The sequence below is a fragment of the Lagenorhynchus albirostris genome, chromosome 6 (genome assembly GCF_949774975.1).
Source record: "Lagenorhynchus albirostris chromosome 6, mLagAlb1.1, whole genome shotgun sequence".
NCBI lineage: Eukaryota > Metazoa > Chordata > Mammalia > Artiodactyla > Delphinidae > Lagenorhynchus > Lagenorhynchus albirostris.
In genome coordinates, this window is record NC_083100.1 from 121,124,907 (window position 1) to 121,152,466 (window position 27,560).

The 27,560-nt window shown below is 37.8% G+C and overlaps 1 protein-coding gene across 1 annotated transcript in view; it reads right to left on the reverse strand.

Moving 5' to 3' along the window:
* PTPN4 (protein tyrosine phosphatase non-receptor type 4) overlaps positions 1 to 27,560 on the reverse strand; it is a 170,757-nt gene that overhangs the window by 91,322 nt on the left and 51,875 nt on the right. Inside the window, exons 3-5 of the mRNA XM_060153152.1 lie at positions 13,144 to 13,251; positions 4,277 to 4,319; positions 4,100 to 4,178 (exon numbers count right to left, since the gene is read on the reverse strand). Coding sequence (XP_060009135.1) covers positions 4,100 to 4,178; positions 4,277 to 4,319; positions 13,144 to 13,251 — 230 coding nt within the window. The remainder of the gene's footprint in view (positions 1 to 4,099; positions 4,179 to 4,276; positions 4,320 to 13,143; positions 13,252 to 27,560) is intronic.

Consider the following 27,560-nt stretch of genomic DNA (forward strand, 5'->3'; position numbering starts at 1 on the left):
CACGCAGCAATGAAGACCCAATGCAGAGCCCTCCCCCCCCAAAAAACAAAAAAACAAATACTCTAAAGATTGGTGTATGCAGAAAGTAGAACTGGGAAGCACAGAAAACTTAAGTCAGAGACATAGAAGAGCTGACAGTAGCAACACTAGAGACCAACTAAAGAAAATCACTCTTCCAGCTGAGCCAGGAAGCCAGCTGCAAGGACAGGCCTATGTGTTGATCACCGTATCATCAGGCAGCAGGAAGCTGCTAATTGTAGAAAGCACTTTCCATCTTCATTTGGGTTAAGAAAGCTCTCTTTGATCAAAAAAAAAAAAAAAACAGAAAAGAAAGGTAAGTTCCTTTCCCTACTATTGCTCTACTATTAAAATTGCCAAGTACCCAATTTCCTTTAAAACCAACAAAAATGTAAGTATCCTGTAACAAGACTGCTGAAGTTGCTTACAAGATGGCACTCCCCTTCTGTCCTTGCTAGTGGGTAGTCATCCCTTCATAGATTTATCAATGCCTGGGTAAAGTCCCCTGTGCTGTATCATGTTGGCAGAAGATAAAATTCTGTGGCTTTTAATGTTTAAACAGAGAATCTTAAGACCTTCATTTCACCCAACTAAAAAAAGTTCACATACTCCAAGAGGCAAAAATTATTTAAAATTTTAGTTGTTTAGCTGATTAAAGTCATTAAAGAGTTCCATGACAATATTCAAATTACCAAAGAATGTAATTAAGGTTTTCAGAGAATCAGATAAAAAAAGCTGATACAAATACCCTGGCTTCATATATTAATGAATGAAGTATATAAACGCTCTGTTAGGCTTAATACATAGTATTACACTATTATCTATGTACTCAATCCAAGACAACATATTTCTATCTGGCCTACTTGGCTTCATAATTAAAAGTTAAAGGTGTCTGGTGGGAAAGTCCTTTTTTTAAAAAAATATTTATTTATTTAGGCTGCGCCAAGTCTCTCTTGTGAAACCTGGGATCTTCAATGCGGCATGCAGAATCTTTAGTTGTGGCATGTGGACTCTTAGTTGTGGCATGTGGGATCTAGTCCCTGCCCAGGGATCGAACCCAGGTCCCCTGCATTGGGAGCTTGGAGTCTTACCCACTGGACCACCAGGGAAGTCCCTGGTGGGAAAGTTTTACAGTTAGGATTGAAATGTGTATATCCTTGACATAATATTGTAAATCCTACACAAATAACACCTATGTTTCCTGAATTTGATTTACACACTAAGCAATAAGGACTGATAGAGCAGAAACTGGAATTAAAAGTCCTAAGCTAAACCAGCCTGTGATCTTTGGCAAATTACTTAAAATTGGGCGGAGCCTTAGTTTCTCTATTTGTAAAAAGGAAGTAACATCACTTGCCTGGTATATGTATCCCAGGGGCCCTATATATGGTGATAAAAGCCCAATTTTTAAAGACAATTAAGACCTTTAAGGTAGATTAATAATGATTGAGCTAAATGCAGAAATATGTTTAAGCTATAAAAAAAATACAATAACATACCATGCACTAAACACCTATTACGTACTGAGTACACCTAAGCACTAAAAAGATATGAAAGAAATGTCATTTGTATTCTGATGACTCCTAAGAAAATGCCAATTCTAATTACGCCAGCACCTGTTAATACAAATGACATTTAACCTGACGAAAGGTCTGTAACTACTTTCTTTTTTTACCACTAATCCAAAATAGAATCTCAAGGCAAGGAGGTGTAGCAGTAATTTCTTGTTTTGTGGGGTTTAAACTAGTCCTTAAAATTTAGCCGCTAACTGTGGCTAAGGGTATCCTACTATTAATTAATTAATCATGACCATAACAAGAAGGCTACCCAAGCACTAAAGTTTTAAAGGAGTATTTTTTTAACCGTGGAATCACCTGGAAGCCTATGCCCAGGTCCCATCTGAGACCTATTAAATCAGTTTCCAGGGGCGTTGCCAAAGCATCAGCACGTTTTAAAGCTCCCCTGTAAGTGATTCTAACTTGTAATCAGGGTAGAGAATCCTTGATGTACACAATGGTGATAAAAATAAGATCGGCCCTTCACTCCATTTTACCAAGCAACGCCAGTTACAAGGTTCCAGGACATTCCATTATAAAGGATTTTTGAAACAATGCATTATTTCTAGGCAGAACAAAGATAATATTCTAGACTGATGGACAGCACAATTCCTCAATTTCTACCAAACGTGATTTTACTTTATTCTACTTCATGAAGATAGTTTGACTTTAATTATCAGTGAGACACATTTATTCCTTGGTTATGTTTTCAACACAGGCCATAAAAGAACCAACAGATTCAAGCTCATTAAGAAATTTAAAGACAGTTTTCTGAGTGAAATAAATTACGAATATGGCTACAATTGATAATATTTTAATTGCTTATGTGAACAAACTTTTCATAAGCATTAAATACATTAGAAATCCAATTAAAAATTATTGGTCTTTTATTTACAAATATTTCTTATAATTTAAAAATCTAATTACATAAATATATATTATGGAATACTTTGTTACTTGATTTCAAGTTACAAGTACTAGTAAAAAATGCATTTTGGGCTTTCCTGGTGGCGCAGTGGTTGAGAGTCCACCTGCCGATGCAGGGGACACGGGTTCGTGCCCCGGTCCGGGAGGATCCCACATGCCGTGGAGCGGCTGGGCCCGTGAGGCATGGCCGCTGAGCCTGCGTGTCCGGAGCCTGTGCTCCGCAACGGGAGAGGCCACAACAGTGAGAGGCCCGCGTACCGGGGGAAAAAAAAAAAATGCATTTTAAAATCCTTTATAATTCACAATTTTCAGTAATTGAGAGTAGTTTCCTTGAAGTTCCTCCAAAATTAGGGAAAGTTTGACTCCACTGAGAATTATTTAAGATAAAAGATCTTGTTATTTTAATTATTTAACAACAACAACAAAACCTGACTAAGAGCTACAATATTAAACTAAATATTTACATGATACAACTTGGCTTTTCAAGATAAATTAGGTTGGGCGTTATTAGGGTCAAATGTTAGGACTGCCTAATCCCAGATCTATATTCCTGAGTCCTCCTGTTAGAAGAAAGGTGACAGCCTGACCCCCAACAAACACACAGAAAAGGACTCTCAAAAGTTCTTTGTTTCTCCACTTCACCACAGTATTCTAAAGGGTAACCAATACATTACCATCTAGGAGCCTACCTACAGGTGGCTTTAGGTGTGGGTTTTTAATTTGGCGCCCATCTTTCAGAGTAATTCTGAATATAGTGTTACCTATATTCTTATATCTTAAGGAAGGTATAATATGCTAATTTTTAATTCTGTCTTTTTTTAAAAAAACTAATTACTAATTCTGTCTTTCAAGCAATACACAAGGTTATCACTCAGGTTTTTTTAAACAATGACAGTTACCACACTGTGATCACTGCCCACTATTTCCACCTTAAACAGTTCACCTAACATTTACACACTACCAAAACGCTCATCTGGGTCATTCTTGTGTGTACTTTGTCAAGTAGAAGGGACAACAAAATCAGCTGTAAATTAATACTAGACCTACAACGGCCAGTAGAGGGGGCATTTACAGGCCTGAACATGCTAGAGCGCTCTGCCAACTCCCTTTACAAAGATGCCTGCTGTGCTCTGTAAAGTGCAGCACTCCTACACTTAACGGCGTACAGTTTATAAAGCCTATGTCCCCCCTCCATGGAAATAACGTATATATAGAATATATTTTTACAAGAAAAAAAACAGCAGACAATTCTCACTATGCAGAATGCCTTGAATACAACTGCAGCATCATCTAATTACTTCAGTTAGTTACAGCAGTGCTTCTGAACCATTCTTCACAAGTAGAGAAGTTAATATTGATATGGCTCGGGAAGCTGCTTGTGGCTGGACGGGGTGGCCCTGGGGTTTCAATCTCCTGAAGCCCTCCCAGCCATCCAACAGAGGAGGAGACTTAGCTTGAAACGTCTAGAACCCACTCTGTGTGCTGGCAGGGAAGCTCAGAATGATGTCATGGTAATCTATTTTTACCTAATTAATTTCAAAATTTCATAATGGTTTTGACAATATTTTCAAGTAAAAACATGCTCCATAAAAACCCACCTTGTATATTCTTCTTGTAACTTGTTGGGGTCACTTACAAAAAATTTGACTCTAAAGTTCAAACTGTAAGGAGATCCTCCTAGAATTAATAAAAGCAGTTCTAATTAATTAGATTATATTAGTCCTTCATCTTTATAAAGTATACTTGTATAACATCAAATAAATATGTTTGCTCACTCTTTAGCTGCTTCCTTATTGGTTTGTTTGGATCCAGCCACCTCTGAAAAATAAATAAATAAGACTGATTTCTTTTTTTCCTGGAGGAACTAATACATCAATTCTTGCAAGTCTGTTCCATTTGAAGATTAATGCTAAAAATTCCATTTTTTGAAAAGGCCTAGGCAGGGGGAAAAGAATCACTAAATTACAGACTCATATCAAATATAACAAAATTATGCTAGAAAGTATTGAATGTACTTGTGCTTTAAGATTTTGATTTCAATTTCTCATTAAGTTATATAGTGTGCAATAACCTCCATTCCAAAAGTAAAAAATGCTTAATAATCACTGCAATATGAAGTGATTCTGTTAATTTAACTATATTATATAATAGTCTATCAAGTTTTTAAAATTCTCTTTATCTTTCATAAAAATATGCTTGGCTTTATGCTCTCATTCAGACAAAATTTAACTACACATCATGAAAATCTACTCTTATGAAAAGTTTTAACTCCCTTAAAAAAGAAAACAAAAAACAAAATACCCCCCCCCATAACACCCCATACTAATTTTTTAAGAGACAATGTTTAGTTTGGGGAAGGACTGCTTTTTGTATATGAAATTTTCAAGTAGTCTCGACACTTTTGAATGCCAGTTAAGCTCTATTTCAGGCGAACTATAACTAAATTCAGAAAACATTTCAACTGCCAACGTTCAGTTAAAAAAATTAAAGAATCCAAAATGAGGTGATAGACGTGGCAGTATTTTCAAAGCACTACACAAATATAAGCTTATATATCGTTACTTATAAACTGTCCTCCTACCACCCATACTTGATTCCATGCAGAGCACACAAACAGATTTCAGTAACAAGTGGCTGAAAGTCATCCATGAATCCTTCCTTTCCATTATCCATAACATCCAACATATCCAATCCAACTAATTCTACCTTCAAACCGTCCCTAGAATTGAATAATTCTTCACCATCTACTCTGCCACCATCCATGTCTCTGGGACAGCCCTGGCCACAGCCTCTTACCTACGGCTCTGCCTCTTACCATCATCCTCCCTCCCCCCGAAGCTACAGTAGTCTTTTTTTTTTTTTTTTTTTTTTGCTACAGTAGTCTTTTAAAAGGCTCACTCCTTTGCTTAACATCTCTTGATAATTTCTCAATGTTAAGGTCCAAAGGCCTTACTGTGGCTTACATGGTCTCTCCCTACTTCCTTTTTTTATTCTATTGGTCTTTCTTTAATGTTTTATTTGCCTCAGTTAATTTTAAAAATATATATTTCAAAGAGGCAATTTTAGACTCCTGATAAGTTTTGGAAGCCTTAAAATACCAATCAAAATAGGTGTCCAGTTCAGTTTTGACAGTTCCAAATCTGTGGCTAACACAATTTTTTTTTAACATATACATATATCCACTCTTTCTTAGATTTTTTTCCCATGTAGGCCACCACAGAGCACTGAGTAGAGTTCCCTGTGCAGCAGGTCCTTATTAGTTATCTATGTTATACGTACGAGTGTGTACATGTCGATCCCAGTCTCCCAATCTACTCTCCCTCCCCCCGGGAGCCATAAGTTTGTTTTCTGCATCTGTGAGTATTTGTTTCGTAGGTAAGTCCCTTTGTACCCTTTTGCAGACCCACATGTAAGTGATATCATGTGTTACTTCTCTCCTCACTTCCTCCACCTCAGTTTACTGAGCTCCAGCTTAATGGCCTCCTTTCTGTTTCCCCAAGATGCCATCTTGGGGCCTTCAATTCTAAGCTTCCTTATGCACAGAATGTTCCTCTCTGGCTTTTCCCATGGCTGACGTCTTTCGTTATCTAAGTCTCAGCTTAAATTCCACCTCATCAGAAAGGCCTTCATGGACTGCCTTATCTATCAAAAGTATCGTATGTCACAAAGCTCCTATCTACTTAGTTATTTTCCTTCGGGTAAGGAACGTTAAATTCCTTCATAACATTTTCTTAATTGCAACATATTTGTTTTACTTTTTTATTGCCTATCTCCTTTCTTAGATTTTGAACTCCTTAAGGTAAGGAATAAAATCTGATTTATAGCTGAAGGGTCAGTACCCAGCACAGAACATGGCATATAACACCTACTAAAAATACCTGGTGAAGGACTAACCCTGCTGAATGACTCAGTGGGACGGGGGAATCTGTTTCTGTGCCAATAATCAGATGGTTTTCACCCCTACTTAACACATCTGTTCCCCCTATGTATCCACCCATGTATCCATAGTCTCACCCATCTATCAATCTGGTGATTGCTTCCTCCATACTTTCTAGAAAAAAAATAACATAAATTACATTTATTTTAATGTCTGTCTAAAATCGAAATTTGGGACCAGTTATTGCCCCAAAGCCTGCCTTCCTGACCAGAAATGCAGACATATTTACATACACAAGTAGATGTGTGAGGCTGACACAGCTAGGAGTACACTAACAAGCACTGGGAAATGTAATACTTCCTCAATGACGTCAATTAGATAGGACGTAGGTTCTTGGCTTAAACCATGAAGATGGAGCCAGATGAACTTGAGGGTCACAGGGTCAACTTCACTCATGCCACCCCAAAATTCAGTTCAGATTCTAACTAGCAACTGCACTGACTTTACCAGTGAAATCTTCACAGCAGTGAGTCTCCCTCATCCTGAACGTGTTATTTCTCCATTTACTCGTGTCTTCTATTATCTCTTCCTGTAAAGTTTTATAGTTTTCTTCCTATAGATTTTGACACCCCTAATGTCAAAAGTTTATTCATAGGTATTCAATGGATTTGGGTTTTTAAAAGAAAACTTATTTAATTTGCTATTTTGTTGGATTATGTTCCCTAATTGATATATTGAAAGATATTGATATTTATTTGTTTCTTCAGCTTTAAGTCCTACTAGTTGTAAAAAGTTTTCCAAATGATTCATTTGGACTCTCAAGGCAGATTCATTTTATCACTAAGAAGAAATGAGTTCTCTGCACCTTCATCCCAAACACACAAACATATTTATTCCACAGGGAACTGCACCTGCTGCCCTCGTTGAACCAGAGAAAGAGAAGAGGGCTAAGCAGCGTAGCTGTTTCAAATCGTTTTGATAAACTGTGCTGCCTGACCCTGAAAACTCTCCGCCTCTACTGTATTTCTTTGCTACATTCTTTTTTCGGTTTCCTCTATTTGATTTTTCCACCAATCCTTGCAAGCACTGAATCTTCTAAGAAATCCTTAACACTTCTTGTCTGCTCATGGCACTCACTGGAAAGCAACAAAAAGCAGGCAGAAGAAATTGGACCTAAGTCTATTCTTGAAAAACAAAAACTGCAACGGGTGAGATTTCTATAGTTGCAGTTTTTTGCCTGAGAGCAATCTCAAATCCTGCACCAGGCAGGGGACAGCCTCACTAAAACTTGAGGTGTCAGTGGACAGAGTTCGGGCAGGAGTGGCAGGGTACCCAGAAAATTGAGGAGGAAATCCTGAAAGAGAGGGAGGCAGCAGAAGGGCTTAACTCTAAAATCCGGATATAAAAGCCACCTCAACTCTGGCTGACAGTTCAACTTCTACATGCACAGGAAGACCCCAAAGCCCCAGGAAAGAGAAGCAGTTGCAAACGTAAAGAAATGAATAGACATAACCGTTCGCCCAAAGGGAAGCAGGGTATGGACTGTGGGTCCAGATCCACTCGTCCTCAATAACACAGTCCAAGTCGTACAGGACGTCACTACCCTGTCCATAGCCAAGCTCTTTCTATCACCCTGAGAGGTTCCCTGTGTCCCTCTGCACCCAGTCCCCCAAGCCCAGGCAATCACTGATCTGCTTTCAGTCACTATATACCAGTTTTGCTTGCTCTACAATTTAATATAAATGAAATAATAGAGTATATCATGCAAAAATATAACAATTATTTTTCATCCATTCACTATTGACAGATGTTAAAGTTAATTCAGGAATGAGCTATTATGAATAAAGCTACTATGATCATTTGTGTACAAGGTTTTGTGTAACATGTTTTCATTTCTCTTGGATAAATATCCAAAAGAGGGGTTCCTTGGAGGTATATATTAAATCTATGTTTAGTTTTACAAGAAACTGCCAAACTCTACTTTCCAAAGTGGTTGTATCCTTTTAAAGTCCTACCAGCAATCCTTAATAATTGCTCCACATCCTTGCCAAAGTGTGGTATTGTGAGACTCTAATTTTTTAACTATTCTAATGGACGTTCAGTGACATCTCATTGTGGTTTTACAATTCCCTGATGCACCTGTGTTCAGCAGATGTCCTTTATCACAGTGAGAATGGTCCTTTTCCAAGTTTAAGAGTTTTCATTATGAATGGATGCTGAATTTTATTCTATGTAAATTATGCCTCAATTACACTGATTTAAAAGAAAAATTCTAGAGGCCAGAAGCACACTTAATGGTGAGACGCTGAGTACCTTCCTCCTACGACAGGGAACAGGTAAGGCAGTGTGCTGCCATCAGTCACCTCTATTCATCATTGTCCTGGTAGCCTCAGCTTTCATGTAATAAAGAATAAAAAATAATGGTAAAAAAGAATAAAGACTGGGAGGGAAGAAGTAAAACTCCCTATTCACATATGACATGATTTACACAGAAAAAAGCATGTTTACATGACAATCTATGTAGAAAGATTGTCATGTAAACATGTTACATGAGCTCCATCCACCCCATGTTACTGGAGCTCCACCCCAAACTTTCTGAATCAGAAACTCTCTATGTAGAAAATCCTACAGAATTTACAAAAAGTGACTAGAATTAATAAGTGAGTTTAGAAAGGTTACACAATAAAAAAAATAAACTGTATTTCTATATGCTAGAAAAAAACAAACTGGTAACTGAAAAAGAAAACCAACAATACCATTTGCATGGTTCTTCTATCTACCAAGTTGCCAAAGACAGAATCTGAGATACCAGACTCTCTGAGTTCACTCTTTCCCTCATGAGCCCTGCTGACTTTCTCTCCTGACTCTCTTGAGCACTTACCCACCACCAGAGCCAATCCAGTAACTCACTAGTGCAACAATCTCTCACCTGTCTCTAGTTTGCCACTTTACTTGCCACTGGCTATACTGTACCCAGAGTGATATGTCTAAAATACAATTTTCATGTTGATTGTGTAAATAAATCCTTAGGCTGGTACAATCTTAACACAGATCAAAAGCACTTGATGATCTATTGCACTACTCGTATCTCATCTGTGACCCATCTTCTCTTCCTGCTCTATATTCCAGCCACAGGTATTAAAAAATTCTTTTTCAGTTCCTCAAATACAACAGTCCTCTCTCTTCACTCTGGAACCCTGCATATGCTACTGATTCTCTCTGAAATACTTCTCTGCACCCCAGATCCCTCTGTCACTCCCTCCCAAAATGGAACCGGGTTTAAAGAGAACAAAAACAAAGATCTATCATTTGGCAGGCTACCGAAGAGGTTTATACAAAAGGTAGGTAGTAAGAGCCTGAATTAAGGTATTACAGTAGAAACAGATGAAAGGAACATGAGAGAAATACCATATGAGAACATGAGAGAAATAAAAGCAAGCATTTTAGCAATCATGTGGTACTAAAACATGGTTTGTTGAAATAAGTCATTCTCTATGTGACTTCTATATTTCTTCAAACCAGATGAAATAATTCAAGAACACTGAGTTATATGAAATTAATCTTCAAAGAGTAGACCAAGCTATTCTCTATGAATCATTTCTTACCTAATTAACAGTCTACTGGGTTAGAGCAGTGGTTTTCAAAATGTGGTGCCTTGAACTACCAACAGCATTGGCATTACAGGGGAATTTGTCTGAAATGTGAATTACCGGAGCTCCACCCCTAACTTTCTGAATCAGAAACTCTAGGCATAGGGCCCAGAAATCTGTACTGTAAGAAGCCTTCAGGTAATTCTGATGTAAGTTCAAGTTTGAAAGTCACAAGGTTAGGGGATACGGAAACAGTAGTAAACCAGTAAATATCATAACCACAACAAAACTCTCAGAAGGATGAAACTGCAGAAAGAACAAGTCAACAGTAATCATAATCTACTCTCTGTCCCACTGAAGGGCACTGTAATTCACTCTGGGGGCCAAAAAAAAAAAGAAAGTAAATATATTACTCATGATGCACAGGAGTAACAATCTCGAGGCTCTGATGAATATCACGCTGATAAAAGCCACTAAGGTACAGCCACCTCGAAGTGCTTATAAAATTAAAGAAATTATGGGTAATGAATTACAACCATGTTACTCATTATTTTGCCCACTCACTCAATACACATTTACTGAATACAACTATTATACAAGACATTATGCTACGAGCGAAAGCTGTGATAAATAGGTTTTAAATGAAAGCAGAAGAAATTTCAAAAAGCCAAAGCTTTTCTTTTAAGTAATTTTGTTTGTTGCACTGGAATTCATTGCCGAGGAAGATTCTAAAGCAAAGGATAGTCAACTATGATTCTGTGTTTGTTACATATAAGACTACAATCAAATGCCAGGTGCTTTTTCAGTTTATCAGTTATAAATCCAATTAAACTAATTTCAGCATCTACACGCCTAAGACAATACTGATGCTGATCCTCAAAGGCGAATATTCAGTATCTATACATATAAAATATATATGCAGCACATACATTTACACACTATATATATACACATGTATATATAACATATATGAGCTTTAAGATGAAGAAACTCTTAACTAGTAAGAATTGACAGGGGTTAATTCTTCGGGGATATTACCAAGTCCCTTTTGGTCACTGCTGGTAATTTTATGGCATGAGTACCTCCTCTCCTCCATATGCTCATTTTTATAAGTCCTGTGCATCTGCATCATTCTCTCTTGGGAAGGGAAAATAAAGGCTTTGGAGTCAGATAAATATGACTTCAAATCCTTCTGCAGCTACTTAATTATCTGTGTGATTAAACGAGTTTTGTAAGCCTCAGTTTTTCATCTTTAAGAGAATTTTAACGATAGTTTCATAAGATTATTGTGAGAATTTGGTTTACTAACAAGTCCGCAATAGATATTTAATAAACGTTACACCCTGACTCCTTCTCTTTTTTAAAATGGCATCTCTTTTCCTCAGTCCATTAATTATCCTCAAAGTCTTGACATATTTCACACTGACAACCAGAAATGGGACAATAATTACATTTGTGCTCTAAAGGCCCCTCCTTAGACACCTTTTGGCATTTCACAGATTCTTCTGAATATTTAAATACTGAAGTTGTAGTGCTGTGTACGGAAAAGACCTGCAGGGGGAGTTAGGAGACCCAAGTCTAGTTTCATTAATACCAGCAAAGTAGCTTGGGCTTTATCTCCTTGGATTGGGATAATTTCTCATGAAAAATAAGTGTGGTGAGACAAAATAATCTCTAAGGCTTCTTTTGCGTCTTTAAAACTGTATGATTCTAATCTGGGGGGAAGAATTATTCTGGATCATCAGCAATTGGTCCCTGGGACCTGGAAATATAATACCTTATTTCAGAAGGGATGCTCAAGATGGAAAAGTAAGACAAAGTAAGAAAAAGTACTCCTACAGCCAAGAGATCAACGCAGCTCAAAATACTGATACCTCTGCTTCCCCACATTTATCCTGCTGTAATTGTTTTAGAGTAGAAATGTCTTCTTGTGTACAAATTTATGAGACAGAATTTTTACTTCTTGTAACGTATGTGGTCTCAATTATTAGTCCTTCTGGAACACTTTCTTAGTGACTATGGTGATAAGTAACTGGTCTCTTTCTTCTTTGTTGTCTGTCACTTCTCCAAACCATCTAAAGACAGGCTTCTATCTAAACGGTCTGACCTATGAGTGTCAGCAAGATAATCTAAGAATTATCTATTTTTTTAAATCTCAATATTGCACATAGTAGCAGACACCTTTCACGTATTTGCCTGGCTAACAATTTATCTTTCTGTGAAAGGTAGCATTACTGACATTTCTACTCACTTCTATCAATATTTTCGCGTTCATTTATTAAGAAATAACACTATTTCTCTAGGCCTTGGAGCAGCTCAAGTCATCTGATGAAGTACGAGGAAAGTTTGTTTTTATTTCAGTTCAGTGTAAAAGGCTTTATTTCCACTGAGACTAGCTGGACCTTGCTTTATTTTATCCACCTCATCTTCACAGTTTTTCATACAAAATCAGTAAGTAATGCCAAGAAAAAGTAATATTTAACATTTCACATTTACTTTCCACTAACCATTCTTTCAGAGACCTAGGACGTAACCATGAGAAAAAACGAGAGCAAGAGATAGAAGCCCTACTTTCCTCCCAATCGTTACTCGTATTTTCCATATAAGACCTTACAAACTGATTTCTAAAGAACTGATTCAGAGAACCATTTCTTCAGCCTCCCAATTTTTCTCAACTATACAAAACATTTCCTTCAAAACAGTCATTCTCCTGTACTAGGCAAAAGGATATCATATTCGTTTGTGAAAAACCCTCACTGTATAACCATATAAATTTACAAAGAATTCACAATTTTAAGATGAAAAACTAATTTCATCTTAATGCAGGCTAATTTATGTAACACTCAAGATACATTAAGTATTTACTTCAATATTGTAATGTTAACATTTTAACCTTTATGCCCATTTTCTCTCCAAGATTTGCTTCTCAGTGTCTGAGACAAGTAGAGAAAGAAACTGGCACTCGATCTATAGACTGACTTACGATTAGAAAAACCTTAATAACCCAACAGATTAAAATATCAAGAAACTGAAGTTCAAAGGCAAAAGAATTACCTGTAATCGTTCAAATTAAAAATTTTAAAAAACTCAAACAGTGAACATTATAAATCAGAAAGGACTTATTATGAAGAGAGAAAAATTGCAATGGCAATGAAAAACAGCAGCTTACACTTACTGGGTTATCTGTGCAATCGTCAGCCAGCTGTAAACCAAAATAGTCACGCTCAGTCAAATCAAGGTGCCTGAAGACCATCTCCAACAGAACCTGCCCCTGATCATGTTTCTGGAAGAAAAGTAACAGGAAATCAAACTGACAGGCTACATCCTTTCACATTTTGAAACTCTTGGACTCTCCTCTTTTATTAAGTTGGCAACTGGTTCCACGCCAACGACTTGGTTGAGCAATAAAGACTCCACATGTTACATCGTACTTAGAAAAGTCTGACTCTGGGCAAACTGGTTCAAGGGGTACATAATAAAGATGAAGATATAAGGGAAGCCTTTGAAAATGTCTTCTGCTTTTAGGCTATTCTCGTGGCATTTTTGTAATTTTATATTGTTAGCACATTAACTCATGTATGTATCCATATCATTTGTCTTACTGTCTTATTCTTACCTTTAAATTATGGCTGGAAAGTGACATATTTGACTAAGTACAATTTAAAATTTGTGTGTATAAGATAGATAATGCCACAAAAAGGGAAATAAAACAGTGAAAATTATGTGCAGCAAACTGATAACATTCTAATTATCAAAGAATACAGAGAACTTTAGGAAAAGGTCTCTTTTCCATCTCACACCAATTTTATCATGTGGGCATCATGCTGTGGCTTCCCTAAGTCCCGTAGCTACCAAGCTGTGGCACAAAGGGCATGATTGGAACTTTCCTAAAAAGAAATGTAGCTAATCACTGAAAACATGGAGAAACTGCTAACATGTTCAGCAATAAAAGAAATCACAGTGGGAAACCATAATGACACACCATGAACACACAACAATCCAAAAAGTAAAATCTAGTAAGATAAAAAATACCTAATGCTGGATCTGCTGTATAAAAAATAAATTAATTAAATTAAAAAAAAAAACTAACGCTGCTAACATTGTGGACAGGTATCATCTGTTGGGAAAGCACTTTGGAAACATTAGCAAGAGCGGTAACAGTATTGGCTACTTCTGTCATCCTAACCTGAGTGAAAAATAAAATCCAACTTTGGGAGAAACAGCTATACACCCCAGCACATTCAGTGCAGTGTTATTTACATGAGACAAATACTAGGAAAACACATTAGCGAACAGTGGTGTATTTTTCCACCAATTTCGCCTCTCAATAGCTATGATAGTTTGGTAGCTTCCAGCTACAAGTTAGAATCAAAACTCAGAGCTGAAACGATAAGGACGTAAGTATTTTTTTCATACGGCAGAAAGCAGAGAGAGACGACAGACTCCAGAGTTGGCTAGTTCAGTAGATGAACGGTGTAAGCAAGTACCAGGTTTCTTTCATCTCTCTAATCCACATTCCTGCTGTCAGCTACATTCATAGGCTGTTAGTGAGATGGTCAGAGCTATTTCAAAATTCACACCTGCAGATGACAATGTTCAAAAGAACGACCTTCCTTGTAAAGAGCTTCCCTTCACGTCTCAGTGTGTCAAATAGCTATTTCCAAAACTCATCAATGGCAGGAAGTATGTGCCTCAAACAATGCTTTACAATGGTGGTCCCCATTTGAATAACCTGTGAACATTTTTTGTACTGATGCAACTCACCTCCCCCACCCGTCTCCCATTCTCATTAAATTGGCCCAGGGTGGAGAAGGAGCATTAGTCTTTTTAAAAAGCTGCTAAGGTGAGCCTAAGGTACTCTTCTAGAGACAAGATGGAGTAGATGCATTTCTCCCTATACTTCCAGCTGAGTGAAACCAACGAACAACAACAAAATGCAGAAAAATTGTTTTTAAACTCTGAAAGATAAAAGTAGCAGCCTGGGGCTTCCCTGGTGGCGTAGTGGTTGGGAGTCCACCTGCCGATGCAGGGGACACGGGTTCGTGCCCCGGTCCGGGAGGATCCTACATGCCACGGAGCGGCTGGGCCCGTGAGCCATGGCCGCTGAGCCTGCGCGTCCCTCAACGGGAGAGGCCACAACAGTGAGAGGCCCGCGTACCAAAAAAATAAAAGTAGCAGCCTGGCTAGGGAACTCCTTGGGTTTTCTTTCCATTTCTTTTTATTGAGGTAAAATTCACATAATGTAAAACTGACCATTAAAAGTGCGCAATCCTTCTGCATTTAGTGCATTCACAATACTGTGCAACCATCATTTCTACCTAGTCCCAAAACATTTTCATCACACCAAAAGAATACTATACCATATCCACTGAACAGTATCTCCTGCCCCAGACCCTGGCAACCACACATCTGCTTTCTGTCTCTATGGATTTACTTATTGTGAATATTTCATATAAATGGAATTGAACATGTGACCTTTTCTGTCTGGCTCCTTTCACTCAGCATTGTTTTCAAGGTTCCATGTTGTAGCATGTATCCACATCTAATCCCTTTATATGGTTAAATAATATTCCATTATATGAATATATCACAACTTGTTTATCAGTTGATGGACACTTGGGTTGCTTCCACCTTTTGGGTACTGTTGTTTCTGAGGCAGGAGATAGATGCGCCCCAGGCTGCGCAGCTGGAGTCTGTCCCCTGTGGACAGATACTCCAAGACAAAGATAATAGCGGGAGCAGAGAAGAGCTGAGTCCTGACCAGATAAGAGATAAAGATACCCCATTCCTTATTCTCGAGGTCAAAGAGACCCTCCTGACTACACACGCGCAGAACGGCTCCTCAGGAGTCAAAAAGGGGAGGGGACGCCACCCATAGTAGGTGATGTCAACCTACCCATAGGCCTCTTTGCTAGAATCCACCTTGGCTAAGAGATGCATGCACACACAGGGGAGGACCCTGAGATAAACCAAATACGGACTCAAGAGCCAGGCAAAGCAAGATGACTGGCCAGAGGAAACCCAGAAGAAATGCCCCATAAAAGTGATTCAAACTACCACAAGGGCACAGCTCTTGCTCTAAGCCCATCTGTGTGTCTATCCACATGAACCCTTTTTCCTTCTAATAAACACTTTACTTGTTTCATTACTTTCTGTCTCTTTGTGGAAATTCACTCCTACAAAGCCGACAGGCCAGGGTCTTGTCACTGGCCACTGGCCTAGTGGCTAGGATTCAGTGCTCTCACTGCCACGGCCTGACTTCAATCTCCGGCTGGAGAAGCAAAATCCTGCTTCAAGCCACTGCAGCTGGGGCCACCCGAGATACTTCCACCTTTTGGTAAAGGCGTACGAGTTATCTGTTTGAGTATCTGCTCTCAGTTCTTCTGGGTATATACACAGAAGTGGAATGAATGGATCACATGCAAATTCTGTTTAACTTTTTGAGGAACCACCAAACACTTTTCCATAGCAGCTGTACCATTTGATGTTCCCACCAGCAATGCATGAGGGTTCCAATTGCTCCACATCCTTGCCAACATTTGTTATTTTCTATTCTTTTGATTAAAGCCATCCCACTGGGTATGAAGTGGTACTTCACTGTGGTTTTGATTTGCATTTCTATAATAACTAATGATGCTGAGCATTTTTTTCATGTGCTTGTTGGCCATTTGTATATCTTTGGAGAAATGTCTAATAAAGTCTTTTGCCCATTTTTTAAAGTGGGTTAATAATCTCTCCGTTGTTGTGTGTTGAGTTCTTTTTATATTCTAGATGCTAGGCCCTTAACAGATATATGATTTGCAAATATTTTATCCCTTTTCATAGGTGTTTTTTCACTTTCTTGATCACTACCTGTATACACAGAAGTTTTAAATTTTTCTGAAGCCCAACTTATTCATGTTTTTCTTTTGATGCTTGTGCTTTCAGTGTCATATCTAAGAATTCATTGCTAAATCCAAGGTTATAAAGAATTAACCATATATTTTCTTCAAAAAGTTTTATACTTTTAAATGTTACATGTAGTTCCTTCAGCCTGTTTGAGTTTATCTTTGTATATGGTAGGTATAGAACCTAGGTAGGAATGCAATTTCATTCTTTTGCATGTGCATATCCAATTGTCCAAGCACCACTGGTTGAAGAAACTATTCTTTCCCCACCGAATGCTCCCGGTAACTTTGTTGAAAATCTGTTGACCATACATGTAGGGGTTTATTTCTAGACTCTCAATCAAGTTTTCTTTTTACCTCACACATACCATAGACTTGGTACTGGAGAATCCTACAACCCAGAAACACCAACAGGCCCGATGGAAAGAGACCAAAAAAGCCTGCTTTCTCAAGCAAATGACCAGGAAAAGAGTCTCTATGCAGGACAGAAACCTTACTAACAATGCTGACTCCAATCCTGCCAAACCCAGTGGAAAAAAACTGAGCCCGTCTCCAGCAGCGCCATGGAAACCAAGCAGGGGCCTGGGGTTCCATGTGCCTCCTGGTACTGCTGGCAGCAAGTGGGAAGCCTGCTCTTCTACTCTCTGCCAGCCAACAGCACGCTGCAATACACAGTCTCTCCCAGGGGTGGTATCAGCAGAAGTTGAGTGCGCAGTCTGAACCTCAGCCTAGCGGTAACAGGCAATGCTCAGACGGCCCCATGGGAGTGGTGACAGCAGAAGCTGAGAGGGAAGCCTAGATTTCCACTCCCACCACCACCCAGCGGTAGCAGGTGGCATCTGCCAAACAGAAATAAACAGGAGGATTTGGGAGAGGAGGTAGGTAGAAAAAGGGACAGTTAAACCTTGGAAGTAAAATCCAAATAAGGAACCACAAGTGAAACTGACCAAAATTAAAAGAGCAAAGGTTTAAAACTCAATTACAGTGTGGAATACGTGCAAAATTTTCAGTAAGGTCTCTGGATAAAACACACACACACACACACACACACACACACACACACACACACACACACACACACACACACACACACACACACACACACACACACACACACACACACACACACACACGAAGTAGACCAAAAGAGTAATGCAAAGGTTCTGGAAACCAGATTGTTATTAGAACCACAACCCACAAAGGCAGGCCAGGACCTGGATACTACACCAGAGTGACTCCCTGCTACAGAGAAGATTCAGTATAATCCAGAGTCTCATGATACATTGCCCCAAATGTCCAGGATACTACCTAAAATCACCAATCATAACCTGAAAAATCTCAACTAGAATGAGAAAAAACAATCAACAGACACCAACACTGACATGACTCAGATGTTGGAATTACCTAACAAGTGTTCTGAAGCAGCCATCATATAAATGTTTCAATGAGCCATTATAAAGGTTGTTTGAAAAATAGAATATTTTGCAAAAAACTGAAGATATAAAAGAACCAAATAGAAATTATGTAACTAAAAAACATAGTCATGAAATGAAAACTGACTAGATGTGCTCAATAGAAGAACGAAGATGAGAAAGAAGAGAATCGATGAATTTCAAGACAAATCGATAGAAATTCCCCAATCTAAACGACAGAGAAGTTAAACTAAAAAAAAAAATGACCAGAGCCTCAGAGACCTGTGGGACAACAAAAAAAGGTATAACAGTCATGGCACTGGAGTCCCTAAGAGAGAAGAGAAAGAGCTTCAGGATGACAAAATATTTGAGGAAACATTCGCTGAGATTTTCACAAATTTAGCAGAAAGCAAAAACACAGATTCAAGAATCCAAGTGAACCTCAATCAAAATGAATCCAAACAAATCCACCCAAGATACATCATAATCAAACTACTGAAAACAAAGCAAAGAGGAAAAAATCTTGAAAGCAACTAGAAAAAAGAATTTACCTATAGGGAGTGACAATTCAATTAGAATAGATTTCTCATCTGCAACCGTAAGACCAGAAGGAAATGGTACAACATTTTCTAGGTGCTAAATGAGAAGAACTATCAACCCAGAATTCGCTGTTAACAGAAAATATTGCATAGCAATGAAGGGTAAATAACGACATTCTCAGAAAAAAAGAAAAGTTAAGGGAATTTGTCACCAATAGACTACCACTAAAAGAATGCCTAAAAGAAGTTCTCCAACCAGAAAGGAAATAATAACATAAAGAAACTTGGAAAAACAGAAAAGAAGGAAGAGCAATGAAATGGGAGAAACTGAGGAAAATAATAAAAGCCTATCCTCTTCAGTATTAAATTAAATTATGTTTGATGGTTAAAGCAAAAAATTGAACTTTATCTGATATGCTGCCAAATGTGTGTACAGAAAAAAATTGAGACAATTATGAAGGTGGGAAGGAAAAAGTACCTAAAGGTAGGTAAGTTTTTTATACGTCATTCAAGGTAAAATGTTGTTACCAATATTCTATGATAATTTATATATGTAAAATGTAATAACAAGAGCAACCACCAAAAATAAAACACCCCAAAATCAAACAAAAAAAAAACCTACCCAAAGAGTTACTCAAAAACACTAAAATAAATAAAAATGAAATTTAGCAAATGTTCACATAATCTATTAGAAAGGCAGGAAAAAGGAAACAAATGAAAACCATAACAAACAAAGTAATAAAATGGCAAACTTAGACTCTAACATAATAATAATTACAGGAAAGTATAATATATGGTCCAAATACATGAATTAAAAGGCAGTTTTTTTAACTGAGGTATAGTTGATTTACAATGTTATGTTAATTTCTGATGCACAGCAAAGTGATTCAGTTATACATATATATACATTCTTTTTTTAATATTCTTTTCTGTTATGGTTTATCATAGGATGTTGAATAGTTCCCTGTGCTATAGAGTAGGACCTTGTCGCTTATCCTAAAAGGCTGAGATTGACAGAGTAGGGAAAAAACCATGATCCAACTATATACTATCTAAAAGAAATTTACTTCAAATATATTAATATATACGTGAGTTTTGAAAGTAAAGGGATATAGAAAAAGATATACCATGTAAACATTAATTTTAAAAAGTAGGCTTGAGAGCAAGTAACTTTACCAAGGGAAAAAAGGACATTACAAAATGTTCTCACACTAAAGAACACAGCTGGAAAATTAATGAAACAAAAATTAACAGAATGGGAAGTAGAAAATAGAAAAGGCGTAAGTATAACTAGAGATGTCAACAATTAAGCAATTGCTAGAATTATTAAACAGAAAATCAGCAAGAATATAGAACTCAATGATACATTAACAGGATCCAACTGACATTTATAGGACACTCTACTCAACAACAGAATACCCATTCTTTTCAAGTGTCCATGGAACATCCATAAGGCAGATCATATCCGGGGTCATAAAACAAACCTTACTAAATTGAAAACTGAAATCATATAGAGCATGGTCTATAACCATAATTAAATCAAAATAGAAAACAGTAACAGAAAGACAGGAAGAAAAATTTAGAAACTAAACACCTGGGAGAAAAAAAGACCCATTTCTAAATAACCTATGGGATAAAGAGGACTCGGGGGGGGGGGGGAAGGAAAGGTCTCAAATCCATAGTCTAAACTCCCTCCTAATGAAAACCAGAAAAACAGCAAAATAAACAGAAGGAAGGGAGCAATATAGGTAAGAGCAGAAATCTATGGAAATCTGGTTCTTTGGAAAATCAATAAAGTTGACAAACTTATAGCAAGAGTAATGAAAAGAGATGAGACACAAATGACCAGCTACAGAGCTATAACAGGATTTTACTACACACTCCAAAAACATTTACAAGGTAAGTAAATGGTAGAAACAAATCTACACAGATAAACCTGACAACATGGATGAAATAAACTAATTCCTCAAGAAGCTGGATTATGTAACAGATTAGTCAGGTCAGAAGGTTTAGAAGGCTGCAGGAGCTACTTCCACAATGTTCAGGCCAAAGGCATGTAACAACCCCTAACAGTGAACCTCTTCAGACTCCTAAAAACATACTAAAATTCACCCAATATGAAATAGATACTTACGAAATACTTTAAAAAAAAAAACCTCCCCCAAAATGAAATCTCCTGGACCTGATGCTTTCACTGGAAAATTCTAGGAAACATTTAATCAAGAATTAAGAACAAATCTACCTAATCTACTCAATCAATTCACTCTATGAAACCAGGATAACCCTGATATCAAAGCTGGACAAAGAAAGTATTAAAAAAAAAAACTACAAATATCCTTCACAGGACCATAGACGTAAAATTCCTTAATAAAATATTAGCAGATTGAATTGAGCAGTATCTCAAAAGGATGATACAGAATCACTAAATGGAATTTCCAGAGGTACAAGGCTGGTTTAGTGCTCAAGAGTCAATCTCCTAGTGATGCCCAGAAAGCAGTGCCATGGACCTGCTCCCCAGCAAAACAACTATTGCTGGTGAAAATAATTTAAAAACCCAAGAATTTAAAGTCTTGGGGAACTGTCCTAAGGGTACAAAACAGCATTTATTCAAGACAGTCTACTAAATCTTGGTAAAAATAGTGAGAGTCCATGGCACTTGAGCCATCATCCACTTCCTCTCTCTTCCGCCCAGACCAACACTATGTAATCTCTGCTCCAGAAAAGTGTGGCCAGGAAATTGGGAATCCCTCTACCCTCACATCCCAGTCAAGGGTTATGGCATCTCTGCAGGACGGGGAAGTTGCCAGCATTTCTCATGCATTCCAATTCTTTGTTACAAATTTTAAATCACAGGATGGTATGGCCAAGAAGTTGGAGGCCTCCCTCATAGGGCAAAGACTATATACCTCAATCACAGAAAGTAAAACAAATACTGAAGCCATGAAGCAGATGAAACTACCCAGGGTCAGAAGAAAGAGCAAGAGAACAGCTAACAGAGAACACCTGACATGTACCAAAATCCCTAGTAGGCAGAACAGTACTGCCAAAGAAGGCAATCAACAAATATTTGGTTAGCTGAATGAGTGAATGGTAAAATAGTCTACAGAAAATTTTTTTTAAGTATATTGGTTTTCAAGTCCCTTTGCAAGCATTCCTGGTCCTTCAGTTTTTCTTACTTCACAAGAGGTCCAGTTAGAGAACAAGGCATTTGAGGGAATCTCTAAAACACACAAGTACATCTGCAGAGAAACGAACTCACTGGAAATAGTTCCTCTAAAGATGAAGAGGCTGTCCCTGACAGAACTTATTTAGGTTTACCATCAGAACTTTAAGTCAATAACAACTGCCAGGCAAAACCGAGATTCTTGTTGCAGACCAACCACAGGACAGCTGTGATAGAGAAAGGTTTGCAGGAAACGCTAAGCAGCCTCCCTATAGACCTGCGGCAGGGTAAGTACTCCCGAGAGTAGAATGGTAAAATGCAAATAGCAAACGGTCAGGCCAAGTCCTTATTTGGCCAGTGAGTATGTAGTCTTGGGTGAATTTCGTTTCTACTTGGCCAGCTTTACCTTACGGGATAGACTAGGTCAGGAGTTACAGAACTATCCTGTGCAGTGTTTAGGGCTGCTCAGTGAGTGTACTCAGGGTTAGGGGCTGGTGCGTTGAGGGAGAAGAGTCCAAGAAAGGCAAATTTGAGCTTCCCGATTCAACCACAGTAACTATAACTGACCCATTACACTCACCACACTTACACAGACGTGTGTGCGTGCGTGTGTGTCATCACGGGGGAAGAAAGGATTCCATACTTTTTTTAATTGAAGTATAATTGACATACAACGTTATATTAGTTTCAGGTATATTGACATAGTGATACAAAGGATTTCTTTTTTTAAAATGTCTGAACAACTGGATTAGATGATCTCTGAGCTCCCTTGTGGCTCTGAGATTCCTTATTTCTAAAGATGCTCTCCTGAAGATGAAAACAACAAGTATTTTCACATAAGAAAAAAATCCAATTATGTAACAGATTAGTCAGGTCAGAAGGTTTAGAAGGCTGCAGGAGCTACTTCCACAATGTTCAGGCCAAAGGCATGTAACGACTCCTAACAGTGAACCTCTTCAGACTCCTAGTAGAGTGTAGCCTTTGATCACCTCCTTGGATGAGAACACACCATCAGAATATGTGACTATGAAATAAAAACTTTCTGTGCAAATAATACATAAATATGACTTCTATTTCTGGTAGTAGAGTAGATTATAAATTCTAGAAAAATCCATAGAAATGCAGCTAAATTACTAGGTAAAAACTTTCAGAAAATTTTTTGTTTTAATCTGTTACTGAGCTAGTATGTATGTATGTGTGTTTGTTTGCTTATTTATTTATTTATTAGGCTGCGCCGAGTCTTAAGTTGCAGCACACAGGATTTTAGTTGTGGCGTGTGGAATTCTTAGTCTAGTTCCCCGACCAGGTATGGAACCCGGGCCCCCTGCATTGGGGGGCCCACTGCACCACCCACTGCACCACCAGGAGAGCCCTGAGCTAGTATTTTTTAAAAAGGTAGAAACAAAGATCCAAAACAAAGTGAAATCAGGAAGCCTAGCTATTCAGAAATGTTAAAGTCAGTTTCTAGCCCTTAAATTTTCTAGCTTCTACTTTGACCACAGGATACATAGGAATCAGAAGTGATACCAGGTTCTCTCCAAGATGGAAATATAACAAGAGACCCACAAACTTTATATTGGCTATACTTACAGAGTAAAAGTGAAGAACAAAAAAGTCATGCCATGCAGAATAGCACAGAAAAACAAAACAAGAAATAAAAAAGTAAAAATAAAACTCGCCTATCTGGTCAGAATTCAGCTACAATGTGGCCTGAGAACCCCAAGTTAAACAATAAACTTAAACGTGGCCCTGGGATGATGGTGCCCCCAGGTGACTGGCAAAAGCAAATAAAAGTCTTCTCTGGAGGAAATCAATTTTCAACCAGGACTCAGACAGATTGGTAGAGAGCACATTTTAAAAATGACCCAGTTATATGCTGTCTCCAAGAAACTCCAAATATAAAAATATAGGTAGGTTGAAAGTAAATGATAGAAAAGACATACCATGTAAACATTAACCAAAAGAGAGGAGGAGTGCCTATACTGATGTTAGATAAAGTAAGCCTCAGAGGAAAAAAATGCTAGAGACAAAGAGGACATTATATAATGACAAAAGGGTCAGTCCACCAGTGAGACACAGCAACCTTAAATGTGTATGTACCAAAACAACCTTGAAAAAGAAGGACAAAATGTTGGAGAACACAATTCCCAATTTTAAAACAATGAAACTACAGAAATCAAAACAAAAGGGTACTCACGTAAGGATAGACATTGGAATAGAAGAGAGTATAGTGAATTGGTTTGTGATAAGGGTATCAAGAATTTAAATGGGAATGAACTGTCTTTTCAAAAAATGGTGTAGGGAAAACTGGATATCTACATGCAAAATAATGAAATTGGACCCCTATAAAAAAAAAATAAAAAATGAACTCCAAATGAACCACAGCCCTCAAATTAATAGCTAGAACTAAAGAAGTCTTAGAGGAAAAACAATCTTTGTGATCATGGACCAGGCAATGGTATTTTAGATATGATACCAAAAGCACATGTGACAAAAGAAAAAAGGATAAAGTATAATTCATCAAAGATTAAAACTTTTGTGTTTCAAAGGATACCATTAAGAAAGTGAAAAGACAACCTATGGAACGGGAGAAAAAATTTGCAAATTGTATACCTGATAAGTGACTTGAATCCAGAATATAAAAAGAATTCTTACAACTCAACAATAAAAGGCAGATAATTACAAAATGAGCAAGGGGTTCAAGCAGACATTCTTCCAAAAACAGCAAATATTGTATAGTTCTACTTATATGAGATATCTGGAACAGGCAAATTCACAGATTTTGGGGTCAGGGAAAATGGGGAGTTATTGCTTAATGGTTACAAAACTTCTGTTGGGAGTGATGAAAAAGTTTTGGAATAGACAGTGGTAATGACTGAACAACAGTGTGAATGTAATTAATGCCACTTAACTATACACTTAAAAATGGTTAAAGTGGTAATAAATTTTATGTTTTGTATGTATATTACAATATTTAAAAATATTGTAAATACCAAAAAATATACCCCAAAACCCACTGAATTATACACTTAAAAAGAATGAACTGTATATTTTAAATGTGAATTATATCTCAATAAAGATGTTAAAAAATACATAGTATAAAAAGCTGAAAGGCCCTATAAGGAAAAACTGATAAATCTTCCTTCATAGGAAACTTTAGCAAAGGGAAACCAAATTACTGATGAACTACAGAGTGAGGTAAGAGCTAGAAACCTAAATAATCAATAATTATATGGAAAAAAACACACAAATATATAAAACACAGAATGAAGTGGTGATAGTGGACATTCTTGTCTTGTTTCCAGTTTCAGGGGTAAATTTTCAGTATTTCATTTCTAGGTATGATGTCTGCTTTAGGATATTTGTAAATACCCTTCATAAGTTAACAGAAATTCTTCTCTATTTCTAGTGCACTAAGTTTTGTTTTGTTTTGTTGTTTTTTGTTTGTTTTATACACTGAAGAAAATGATATGGTTTATCTCCTTTATTTTACATCTCATTCTTTGAATAAACCTCACCTGGTATTAACACATTTATATGACAGTGTGTGTGTGTGTGTGTGGAAATTTTATAATTCTTGTTCATGACAGACTGGTCTATAATATTCCTTTTTTGTATAATGATTATTAGCTGTTAACATGAGAGTTATGCTGGTATCGTAAAATGAGTTATGAATCTTATTCTCTGCAAGAGCCGTGAGAGTGATATTATTCTTCAAATGTCGGAAAAATTCATTAGTAGAAGGAAAAGTCACAATGAGATACTATAACACAAGCACCAGAATGGCTAAAAAAAAGTTAAATGCCAAGTGTTGGTGTGAATGTGGAGCAAATGTAAATCTCATAAACTGCTGGTGAAAATGTACATACATATAACCACTTTGGAAAACTGTTTCATAACACTTGATCCAGATTTCCACTCTTAGATATCTGCCCAACAGAAGTACCTATATACACAAATATACACATGTACGAGAACTGTTTAGAGCTGCAGTATTCATAGCAGCCCTAAACTATGAAAAAACCAAGGGTAAATTTGATAAATTTTCATACACTAATGAAGTGATGTCTCACTATCCATTGCTAATACACACCCAAATTTTTTTTTTAAGTATTAATATCTCTCATGCTTCGGTGGCTTGACTGAGCCCAGCTTTGGTTCTCACTTTTGACTGCAGTTAGATGGCAGCTATTAAAGTCCTGAAGTCTGACTGGACCTGACATACAAGACAGCCCACTTGCGTGGCTGAAAACTGATGCAGACGGCTGGCCGGACGATCAGCTACAGCTGTTAACCAGAGAGCCTCTGTACATGGCCTCTCCATATGGGATGGACTTCTCACAGCACAACAGCTAGAGTCTGAGATGAACTGTTCCAGAAGGGGAGTCCTAAGAGATCCATCTAGAAGGTAGAAGGCTTCTTTTTCCTGGGAGTCCCAAAGACTAGGCAAGATTCAAGGGTGAGGGACACTGCACGGGTGTGAACAGCAGGAGGTGGGGTTCTGTCTTCGGAGACTAGCCACCACAGATGGAGTACTATAGGGCAGTGAGGAAGAAAAGAGATGTTTATGTTTAACCCGAAATGAAGCTGCTGTTAACATGATGGCCTATATATGTAACAATTCATATGGTTTATCCTAACTACGTTCAAAAAACAAACTCATCTGTGGTGACAGATGTCAGAGCAGTGACTACTTTAGGCAAAGAATGCATACTAACAAGGAGGAAGTACAGGGACCCTTCTAAGGTATTGGTGATACTCTACAACTGGAGCCAATGGTGGTTTCACGAAGTACTGCACTTTGCGATCCTTATCAATCTTACATTCATTCATTCATTCATTTATTGCCACGCTGTGTGGCGTGTGGGATCTTAGTTCCCGACAAGGGATCGAACCCGCGCCCCCTGCAGTGGAAGCGCAGTCTTAATCACTGGACTGCCAGGGAAGTCCCAATCTTACATTTATTTAAGATTTGATTTCTATTGTATGTATACTATACTTCAAATAAAAAGTTATTTTTACCCCTCACACACTACCAAAACCCTCAAAGAAATAACAGTTCATATTCATTCAAATTGGTAAAATTTTTCTGTTTATCCAAGGAAAACTAGCAATTAGATGGCCCAATGGGAGGGCTTCCCTGGTGGTGCAGTGGTTGAGAGTCCGCCTGCCGATGCAGGGGACGCGGGTTCGTGCCCCGGTCCGGGAAGATCCCACGTGCCGCGGAGCGGCTGGGCTCTGCGCATCCGGAGCCTGTGCTCCGCAACAGGAGAGGCCACAGCAGTGAGAGGCCCGCATACCGCAAAAATTTTAAAAAATTTTTTTTTAAATGGCCCAATGGGAACTCTCATGTACTGCTGATGCGCACAAAACTTGCAAATTTTACTCTTTGCCTATTAGAAACCCCCTACTTCAAAATTAATACCTGAAACATTCTACTTTCCTATTTTGCCTTCTTTAAAAGCTGAACTCAAATAGATTTTTTCACAGGGAGATGACAGATTTGCACATCGATCTGTCTTAATTTAGCCATTCCCATTTATACAGTATGATTAATATGCAAATGCACAACGCAAACTATCAACTTAGGA